A 10,435-nucleotide genomic window follows, 5' to 3' on the forward strand; every position below is an offset into this window, starting at 1 on the left:
TGTGTGTGTGTGTCTGTGTGTGTCTGTGTATGTGTGTGTGTGTCTGTGTGTGTGTCTGTGTGTATGTGTGTCTGTGTGTGTGCTCGCATTTGTGTAGGGGTAACTGTTCATGCACATACCATGGCCTGCATGTGTGAAGGTTAGGGGACGGACAACTTGTGTTCTCTAGGTCCTAGGTCCTCAGGCTTAGGGACAAGGATCTTTACCTGCTGAACCATCTCGCCAACCCTCCCACACCCTATATTTCTCTCTTAAAGTTTTCCTGCTATTTCCTGGATCCCAAAGGGGTGGTGCCCCTTACCCAGAGGGAATGAACTCGAGTAGAGAGAAGTTAAGATGACAACAGACAGGGTGGTGAGGACGATCTACCTCACGATAGGAGCCAAACCCCACAGCTCAAGCTGGCACCCCAAGGCTCAAGCAACATTACCTCAATTCTCCCAGGCACTTCATTTACCCCTGCTAACTTCAGAATCACAGCAACACCCATGGCTGCTTTAATGCATTTTATTGAGGCATAGCAGAGAGCGGCGCCTGCGCAGTGTAGCTACTTGAGTGGAAGGGAGAATTGGGACTCAGGATGGGGAGCAAGAGAGGAAGGCAGGGATGCCACCCGGGCAGGAAGCAGCATGCTGGGAGGAACGGAGGTCATCCTGGATGTGACTCAGAAGTCCTTGGGGACATAGCGGTGGATCCAGTCCAAGTAATAGGTGACCCGGGTGTAGATGCCAGGCCTGTTGGGCTGTGCGCAGCCCTCGCCCCAGCTGACCACGCCTGCCTGCAGCCAGGTGTCTTCTACCTTGCAGACCAGAGGTCCTCCAGAGTCGCCCTAGAGAGGATAGGGGTCAGTACTCCTGTAAAGGCTGGGTGGGGGTGGCAGGGTGAGGGGACAGGAGTTCACCTGGCAGGAGTCATGTCCTTCATTCCCAGCACACAGCATGTCATCGCGGACAATGTGGACATTGTCACCTGTGATGAGACCTTTGTGATACTTCAAGTCACAAAGGTGGTTTTCTATAATGGGAACTTGCACCTCCTTCAAAGGAAATGGTGGCGGCAGGTTTACTGTAGGTGAAAGAAAGACCATTTTGTGGGCGGAGTCTCAGGTGGCAGGCTGGGATGGGCTCAGCTAACCCCGTTCTCTGAGGATAGTTCTGCCCCCAAGTCCCTCTTTGAGTCGGGCCCATGGCATTCAGCTTTGCCAACCTGGCTTCTTCCTCCAGGTTGGACCTGGATTTCTGACCTTATTCAGAGAAGGAGGACAGCCCAGAGGGTCATTAGCGGGCCATCTGGTCAGTGACGGGCAGGGGCAGAGGCAGTTATCTCCCTCAGCACCGCTGGCTCTGGCCTAGGCTGGATAGAGGATTCCAGTGGAGCCCTGGTTGGACACTATTCTCCTGCCCCACCTCTGTGTACAGAGAGACTGGATCCTTCCTGTGGTCTGCAGCCAGGGTCTGCCTGCTCATGGCCCTACCCCTAGAGCTCTACTCTGAGTGTCAAAAGAAATGAAGTAAGACCACTAGGGAGAAGGGAAACTGGGGCTGGAGGCTCCCAAGGGAGCCATCTAGCCCCACACACTACCACAGCCCATGAAGTGCTGCTGGAGACATTGTTGGTAAGTGTGATCGGACTCTTCCTCAATCAAATCTCCGAAATACAAGCATACTGTGGTCCCTTCAGACATGAAGTGTCTGAGATTAGAGGGATCGAATGACTTATGGTAGCTACACTGGGGTATCCTGGCTTATGGACCCTGAAATCCCTGATGTTCTGATGCCTTTCCACTTCCGAGGTCTTCAGCTTTCCATCCTACAAGTTGGGGGGAAGCCCTGTGCTGTGGATGGGCGTGGCCGCTCCCTCACCTGTCTAACCTCAGTTGTCTCTACTACATACCACCATTGTCGATGTTACCCCAGCCTGTCACCCAGCACAACGTTCCTGAGGGGAAGGTCTCTGAGGCAGGAGGTAGGGGGATAGGGTGGACATAGTCAGAAATGTTCACGGGGTTTGTGAGTTTCAGCAGGGCAATGTCTGCCCCATCCTGGACAATGTAGAAGTCGGGGTGTGTGATGATCTGGCCCACGGTCAGCAGGTGGTCATGGTAATAGAGGTACTGCTTGCGGAGCTGTACTCTGACCTTGTTGGGGTCAGCAACATCCCTAAAGAGAAGAGATATTCATTTAGGAGGCCTGTGTCACTTCCAGAAACCCAGAGATGGTGGGTGATGATCCCATCCTACCCCACTCTCCTACCCATTCCTTGTCCCACTCTGCCAAGCCCAGGTAGACTCACGGTCCCACACAGTGTGCTGCAGTGAGCACCCACTGTGGGTGGATGAGGGAGCCACCGCAGAAATGCATCCAGTAGGTGTCATTGGCACGCAGGCTCACCTGCCAGGGCCACTTGTTCCCATGTACCTCCTGTCCCCCCACAATGCCTTCTCGTGTCATAGCTGAACCTGGGGATAGGACAGGACTAATTTTAGTACCTTGGCCTGTGAGCTAAGAGGATCAGAAAGAGGGATCGGGAGGGCCCAGGGGAGAACTCACCGGGGGCTGCATGCACCAGGCTGGACAGGAGGGGCAGCGTGAACAGCAGCAGCTTTAGCATTTGGACACAGTGAGGAGTAGTGCAGGCCCAGTTGGAGGTGAGGGCTAGTCTAGGCCCAACAGGTTGTGGGGTGCACAAGCCAGGAACCTGGGAGCAGGAAAGTAGGTTCATTCCAACAGCCCGAGGACTCTAATGGCTTGGCCACTCTGCTTCAGGGTCCAGGAGAGATCACTTTAGCAGTCTTCGATCTTCTCTACCCAGCCTCAAGGTCCCTCTCCACTTATCCTCCCAGAACAGGGTGGGGTGGGAGGAAGGGCATGCCATCCTCCAATCCAAGCCTGGAGGAAATGGGTGACTCAGACTCAGGGTACAAGCGTCTGGGCCAAGAAGGGGCTCTGTCAACCTTCCACTCCATTAGACCCAGATTTGTGGATAAACCCTGTACTGTGGCCTCTGGGCCCTATCTGATGACCAGGGCCACCTGCTTATCCAATGCATCTGTGCTTCAGCAACAGAGAGGCAGCGCATGGAAAGGAGGGGATGGCAGAGAGGCCACCAGCCTCCCCTCAGGTACCTGTTCCTGGCTGGCCACTCTCTTGTTGATCCACCCTACTCTGTGACTCTCCTTGGCCTACTGATCACTAGTTTCTAGCCCTCTCCTTACCTTTAACTCCTGTCCCTCCTTGTCCTTCCCCTTCACTGCCACCTTCTGGATCTCTCTTATTCCCTGTAGGCTCTAAGCCCTACCAGGCTGTCCCTTCTGCACACTCCACCATCTCCATCGGAACTCCTGGAGGCAGCACGAAGTGGTCAGAGGGGGGTCTTTCTCTGCTCACCACTAGTTCTCTAACATATGTATGATTTTAATAATAATAATAATAGTAATAATAATGTTTTTGCTAATTCTTTGAGCATTCCATACAATGTATTTTGATCAGATTCACCTTCTTTTCCAACTCTTCCCATAGCTACTCTTTCAATTCTCACCCACCTACCCATCTGGCTGACACTTTTCTCCCCACCCTCAACTCCAGTGTTTATTTCCCAGCTACTCTTGGGAGCTCTGTCCCCTCCCAGCAGCTAACACATGTGGACAGCTCCTCTGCTATTGGTAGGGTTTTGTGTCCAAACCCGACTCCATGCTAGGACTTCGTCCGGCTTGAGGCTGTGCAGGCCTTGTGCATGCTGTCACAGTTGCTATGAGTTTGTGTGTGAAGCTGCCCTGCTGTAGCCAAAGATCTTGTTTCCTTGAGGCTGTCTTCCACCTCTGAGTCTTAGTCTTCCTGCCCCTCTCCTGAGCCTTCTGGGGAGGGTGGCACATGCGCAACCCATTTATGGCTGAGCACTGCACAGTCTCTTATTCTCTCTACACTGGACAGCTGGGGCCTCTGTGTTAAGTGAAACTTCTCTGAGAAGGGTCGAGAGATGCACTGACCTATGGATATGGTAAGTCAGTAGAAGTTGTTTTGACACTGTATCCATTTAACCAAGTAATAGATTCTTCCCCAGGGCTTATGACCTATACAGCCACTGGATATTGGTCCCTTTAACAGTGCAGGAAAGGGTTCTAACTCTTGGAGCAGGTCTTAGATCCCAAACTGAAAGAAGTTGGTTAATTCTGTACCATTATTCCGTTATTGCTACTCTTGTCACATGTCACTCTTGCCAGGCCAGTCGTTATTGTAGCTTGCTGGGGGAGAAGGATAATTACTTTTCTCTTCTGATGCTGTGATTAGCGCCTTTCAGCCAGTAGAAATGAGGCGTCTAGGCCAGGACCAGTTTGATTCCCTCATGCTCTGTGACTCAACATCTAAGTCTTTGGCAACAGGGTCTCCCCATCAAGTTCTGGAGAGTAGCTGGGTGGTGGTGCACACCTTTAATCCCAACATTTGGCAGGAAGAGGCAGGCAGATCTCTGAGTTCAAGTCCAGCCTGGTCCTGAGTTCCAGGACAGTCAAGGTTACACAGAAAAACTCTGCCTCAAAAAAAGAATATATTTTCATAGCCTATTTTCATAGCTGGGCATCTATAGGGTCTCACTGTAACCCCATACAAGGTGCTGGTGTTTTTAAATGCTAGCATGTGGTGTATCACATGTGGTTGAGGGATTCTCCCCCTACCCTCACTGTAGGGTTATTTGATTAAAATATTTTTATATATGTATGTATTTTAGGAACCTTCTATGATAGTAGGCTTCTATACACCCACCAACTGATGAATGGATAATAAAAATGTGGTATATCTATCTATACAATGGAATATTGAGCTGTTAAGAAAAATAAAATTAAGTCATGTGTGAGATAGTTCACACCTTGAATCCCAATACTCAGGAGGCAAAGGCAGGTAGGTCTTTGTGAGTTTCAGGTCACCCTGGCCTACAAAGGCAGTTCCAAGTCAGTCAGGACTACACAGAGAAACTGGATAGAACTAGAAACAGGCATTCTGAGTGAGGTAATCCAGACACTGAATGGGGTAACCAGACACTGAGTGGGGTAACCAGACACTGAGTGGGGTAATCCAGACACTGAGCGGGGTAACCAGACGCTGAGTGGGGTAACCAGACACTGAGTGGGGTAATCCAGACACTGAGTGGGGTAACCAGACGCTGAGTGGGGTAACCAGACACTGAGTGGGGTAATCCAGACACTGAGGTAATCCAGACACTGACTGAGGTAATCCAGACACTGACTGAGGTAATCCAGACACTGACTGAGGTAATCCAGACACTGAGTGGGGTAACCAGACACTGACTGAGGTAATCCAGACACTGACTGAGGTAATCCAGATACTGAGTGGGGTAATCCAGACACTGAGTGGGGTAACCAGACACTGACTGAGGTAATCCAGACACTGAGTGGGGTAATCCAGACACTGAGTGGGGTAATCCAGACACTGAGTGGGGTAATCCAGACACTGAGTGGGGTAATCCAGANCCAGACACTGAGTGGGGTAATCCAGACACTGAGTGGGGTAATCCAGACACTGAGTGGGGTAATCCAGACACTGAGTGGGGTAATCCAGACACTGACTGAGGTAATCCAGACACTGACTGAGGTAATCCAGACACTGACTGAGGTAATCCAGACACTGACTGAGGTAATCCAGACACTGAGTGGGGTAATCCAGACAGAGAAAGGCAGCATCACAGGTCTTCCCTCAGCACTTTGCATACCCACAGAGATCAGAAAATAATGAAGGGGCCATGGAGGGGTGGGTACTTCCAAAAGAGGGAAGACAGACATAGGAGTATAAATGACTAAAGAAGTAACAGAGCAGGAGGAGTTAAACTGAGGTGGGGGAGTAGCAGGCAGAGTAGAAGAGGGAATATGGGGAAGGATGCTAAAGGCCTTTGAAAAAGCCACACGTGTCTTCTAAAGTCCAAGACTGACTAGACAGGACTCTCATGAGCCCACAGGTGGCCAGCAGGTAAACAAAGAATGCAAGGAAACTCCAGGGCTTGGGCCCAGCAGGCACCACCTAACTGTTACTGGACCCTTGTCCTAGAAGGGATGTTCTGACGGGCTCAGGGTCCATCAGTGGGGTCAATCAGCAGCATTGAAGAAGATGTGGACAGAAACTAAGGAGAGTTTGCGCAAATGCTCTCATGGTGACTTTCCCAGTTGATCATACAATATCCCAACTCTTTAAAACTTGTTTCTGAAAGGTTTATTCAGTTTATTTTATGTATGTGGGTGCTTGGCCTGCAGCATATTTGCTATGGAGGTTAGAAGAAGGCATCCAATAGCCTGGAAATGGAGTTACAGATGGTTTTCAAGCCATCCTGTAGGTCTTGGCAACTGAACTCCTGGTTCTTTAGAAGAGCAGCCAGTACTCTTTCTGACTCTATAATATTTTATCTCTTGATAGTTGGTAACAGAATTAAGTTCTCTCATATGCGACCACCCACGAAACAGACAATTGACATCCAAACCTCACAATGCATTGAAGAAAGGTGAAAGATTCAATTTAGTTAATGAAAATGCAAAAGATTTTGAGCTGTCACTTTGGGATTCAAATTGCAAGTGGTCCTGCACTGCCCTTAGTGCTGGGATGCGGTAGTCTATGTACCGTTACCCTTGGTGCTGGTGTGTGGTACGTGCAGTGTGCTGTTACCCTCAGTGCTGGGATGCAGTATGTATTGTGTGTTGTTACCTTCGATGCTGGTGTGTGGTGTGTGCAGTGTGCTGTTACCCTCAGTGCTGGGATATAGTGTGTGGTGGCTTTGTAAGAGACACTGGTGGGAGGCAGTAACCTCTTCAGCTTACTGCAGACCCCTAGTGCTCTGAAAACAGCAAGAAGGATGAATGAGTGAATAGATGAATGAGTGAATGGATGAATGAGTGAATGGAAGAATGAGTGAATGGATGAATGAATGGATGGATGAATGAGTGAATGGATGAATAAGTGAATAGATGAATGAACACCAGAGGAGTTTCCCACAGGGCCCAGGTGGCCCCTGGAAAAATCTGTCTGGGTTCTCTAGGATCCAGAAGATAGGATTTGGCTTGTGGGAGAATCCTGTGTCTGTCTAGCTCTCGACAGATGGGCAGAGTGAGCTGAGGCCCTGGGTCACTCATTCTAGACCTGGCCACTGAGGTTCTGTCCTTATGGATTCTCTAGGCCACTGGCTGAGGGAAAGACCCCACAGGATAGGGACAGGGGAACTGATGGAGGCCTAATGAGGGTTCTAGGTAGTGCCTAGAGAGCATCAGCCTTCCAGGGACTGAGGGTTTTGGAATAGGTGGTCCTTCTTGTTCCATGATGTAGATGGAGCCTGAGAAAGAACCTCTAAGATGTTATATAAAGCACCCTCTTTGAGTGTGTGTTAAAATGTTGTCCCGTATCCAGTTCCCCACAGGGCTAGGGCCGCTCCTGGAGGTGGGATGCAGGGAATTTGAGTGCCTCACGCTGCTGCTGGGCTGTGAGAAGCTGGAGAGCCCCGCTCTGGGGAGGCACAGTCTGAGGTCCCTGCAGTCACAGGGAGGCTGGGGACTGTGGGTTCTAGCTCTTGGACACCACAGACTCCTCTGGATGCCTCAGAAGAGCTGAGAATGGAGTGTGGGTCTGAGGCTGAAGGGAAAAGAGGGGAGGGGAGAGCGTGAGCTGGTTCCCATGGGGAGGAGAGTAACCTAGGCTTGCTCAGGATGGCTGCTTGGCTTGGTGGAAACTGTGACTGGGAATGCAGAGAGGCCTCCTGCGTGAGATTAGGTGCAGCTCTTTAGAGGAAGACCTGCTCCATTGCTCCAGCACGGCAGATCCTGATGAGAAGAGACAGTCCATGGTTTTAAGACATTTATTGTCATGGCAGAGAGTTGTGATGGGTGAAACTACCCCACCACCCCTTCTCAGGGCAGGCCTGAGGTTAAATAGCTTTTGCAGGGAGGAGTGTCTGGGAAGGGGAGTTAACTGGCTAAGACCTTCAGGCCTTTAGCTACCTCATTAAATTGGAGCTCTGTCTTGAGGTTATGAGACCTGTAGTCATGTCCTCTACCTGTGGAGGGGCTTGGGGCATTGCCCTACGTGACTGATGGCCATAGAACTATGGAGAGCTGAGGCCTCTTGTCAGGAGCCTAGTGTCTGGGATTATGGAAAACGCCTTCTGTTCCTTGCAGGAACACCTGCTGGGTCTCCGGGGTTTAAACCTAGCCCAACCAGAAAATGGGCTGCCTTTCACCGTCCCACATTTGGGCACAATGAGATGATGATAGAAGTGAAGAATGAACCAGTGTGTGTGCTGGGAAGGATTAAGATTTTAGTCATCAAACCCAGCGTGGTACTGCGTAGCCCTGGCTGTCCTGGAACGCACACTGTAGACCAGGCTGGCCTCGAACTCAGAAATTGCCTTGCCTCTGCCTCCCGAGTGCTGGGATTAAAGGTGCTCCACCACCACCCAACACTGGGAGATAGAGGGAGAGGCAGGCCAGTCTCTATGAGGCCAGTCTGGTCTACACAGCAAATCCCAGGACAGTCAAAGCTACATAGAGAGACCCTATCACCCACTCCCAAAGGTTATAGACAGTCTTAATCAGTGGGTCACAGAAAAAAAAAATCACAAGGGAAGCTAGAAAGTCACAGATCTCTGTGAAATGAAAACAACAATCAAAACACATGGGTGCTGCCAAGAACCATGCTGGGAGGGAACTGAGAACTCTACAGGTCGTGCAGAGCACCAGAGGCCAGAAGAGCAGATGAACTCAGCATGCCATCCCAGGAGAGACTGTAACTATAACACAAGGCAGGGAGGTGAGCACAGGGACCGGTGTCACGCGTTCCCACAAATCTGGCAGGATAAAAAAGTTTGGAGTCTGGAAGGCATGTCTAACGTGGCCGTCTTTCCAACCGCCAGAAGATGACATTACACCAGAATCCATGATGACAAATCACATCTTGTCCTCCAAGCTTGCCATAAGACAAGTCAATGGCCCACTTTCGACCCCATGAACCTGGTTTAAATGCCCAGGCAACAGCAGAGGTGAAATGGGGTTTTGTAAATGCTCCAGTTCTCTTCTTTGATTTCCCCTTGTCTTCACACTCACCAAGATTGCTGGCCAGAGTCAGATGCCACTGTGAATAATGTACCATGTTTGTCTGATGGCTCTTTGTGATTAGATGACGGTTGGAGATTTGGGGTCATCCCCACAGAAGGGGATGGTTTGCACCGTCCCATCAGGGGCAGTTGCTATCGATCAGATTCCGGTGGGGACCTTTGCCAACAAACATCGTGCATGGCGGAGGGCAGATTCATCGCTGTAGGGACAGCCTTCTACCATCCTCATGGGAGGATAAAGATGAGGAGACAGGGTCATGGAGATAGAGGAAAATTGTGCTCAAGTGGGTGAGGGATTCCTTCTCCCATGGGCACCAGAGCTCTGAATAACTAATTTCCATGAGTTCTTGACTTCTCCAACTCCATGATAGCAGATTTCTGGTTCCCAGGTAGGGGTGGCCGGGCCTGGGGATACTTGGCTTCCAAAGTTTCACAGCCTAATGCTGGGCAGTGGTGGCGCACGCCTTTAATCCCAGCACTCGGGAGGTACAGGCAGGTGGATTTCTGAGTTCGAGGCCAGCCTGGTCTACAGAGTGAGTTCTAGGACAGCCAGGGCTACACAGAGAAACCCTGTCTCAAAAAAAAAAAAAATCAAAGTTTCACAGCCCATGCTCTCCTGACTGGGGCAACTCCCACCCTTTCTGAGACATGTGCTCCATATAAGAGACTACCTAAGGGAGGCAGGGCCCTGTTTACTGTGTGTAGTTCAGGCATTGTGTACAGGGCAGAACTGATACCTTTTTCAATCACATTTCAGCCACACATTTAACACACACTATGATCAAAGGCTGTTGGGTGTCGCCCTCATGGAAGTCACCCTGTACCCTAGGTGATTCTGACATCATGGTCCCTCTATATTAGCCTTTGAAGTGCTGGGGTTCCAGGCATGTGCCACCAAGCCTCACTGAGGTGGCACCATCTTATAAATGATAAGGCTGCTCTCTGTTCCTCAGTTTCCTTACATCTAATAGAAGCTCTCTGACCTAGAGAGTCTCAGTGGTTCCCTCCAACACTGTGGGGCCTATGATTTAGAACAGGAATTAGGGAGGGTGGGAAAGTCCCTGGCTCTCAGAGCCCCATGTCTAATCAGCTTACTCATCAGGCTCCAACCAGTCCGAGAACGTTACAATGGGCCTGCCCATTAAGAGTACCATCTGTGGTGAAGACCACGGGACCCAGGCAGATGTGGTGGAGACATCACAGAAGTGCATCATGGGGACTCAGGCCACAGGAGTGGACTTGTCTTTCTTCTTCTTCTTCTTCTTCTTCTTCTTCTTCTTCTTCTTCTTCTTCTTCTTCTTCTTCTTCTTCTTCTTCTTCTTCTTCTTCTTCTTCTTCT

The 10,435-nt window shown here is 50.4% G+C and overlaps 1 protein-coding gene across 1 annotated transcript; it reads right to left on the minus strand.

Moving 5' to 3' along the window:
- Positions 1 to 493: 493 nt before the first annotated feature.
- Positions 494 to 2,805, minus strand: LOC110284076 (tryptase). Its single transcript, XM_021149674.1, has 5 exons — positions 2,550 to 2,805; positions 2,293 to 2,458; positions 1,894 to 2,159; positions 902 to 1,065; positions 494 to 829 (listed from the first exon to the last, which is right to left on the minus strand). The coding sequence occupies exons 1-5, from the start codon at positions 2,719 to 2,721 to the stop codon at positions 665 to 667; spliced, it is 933 nt and encodes a 310-aa protein (XP_021005333.1). The 5' UTR covers positions 2,722 to 2,805; the 3' UTR covers positions 494 to 664.
- Between the last annotated feature and the right edge of the window lie 7,630 nt (positions 2,806 to 10,435).

This window comes from Mus caroli, chromosome 17 (genome assembly GCF_900094665.2).
Source record: "Mus caroli chromosome 17, CAROLI_EIJ_v1.1, whole genome shotgun sequence".
NCBI lineage: Eukaryota > Metazoa > Chordata > Mammalia > Rodentia > Muridae > Mus > Mus caroli.

Excerpts from the sequence above, each read along its gene's own strand:
- LOC110284076 (XM_021149674.1), bottom strand. The coding sequence starts at position 2,721 with ATGAACCTACTTTCCTGCTCCCAGGTTCCTGGCTTGTGCACCCCACAA. Across the intron at positions 1,066-1,893 it reads GGGTAACATCGACAATGGTG|TAAACCTGCCGCCACCATTT; the intron begins GTATGTAGTAGA and ends TTTCACCTACAG. Across the intron at positions 830-901 it reads AAGGACATGACTCCTGCCAG|GGCGACTCTGGAGGACCTCT; the intron begins GTGAACTCCTGT and ends TATCCTCTCTAG.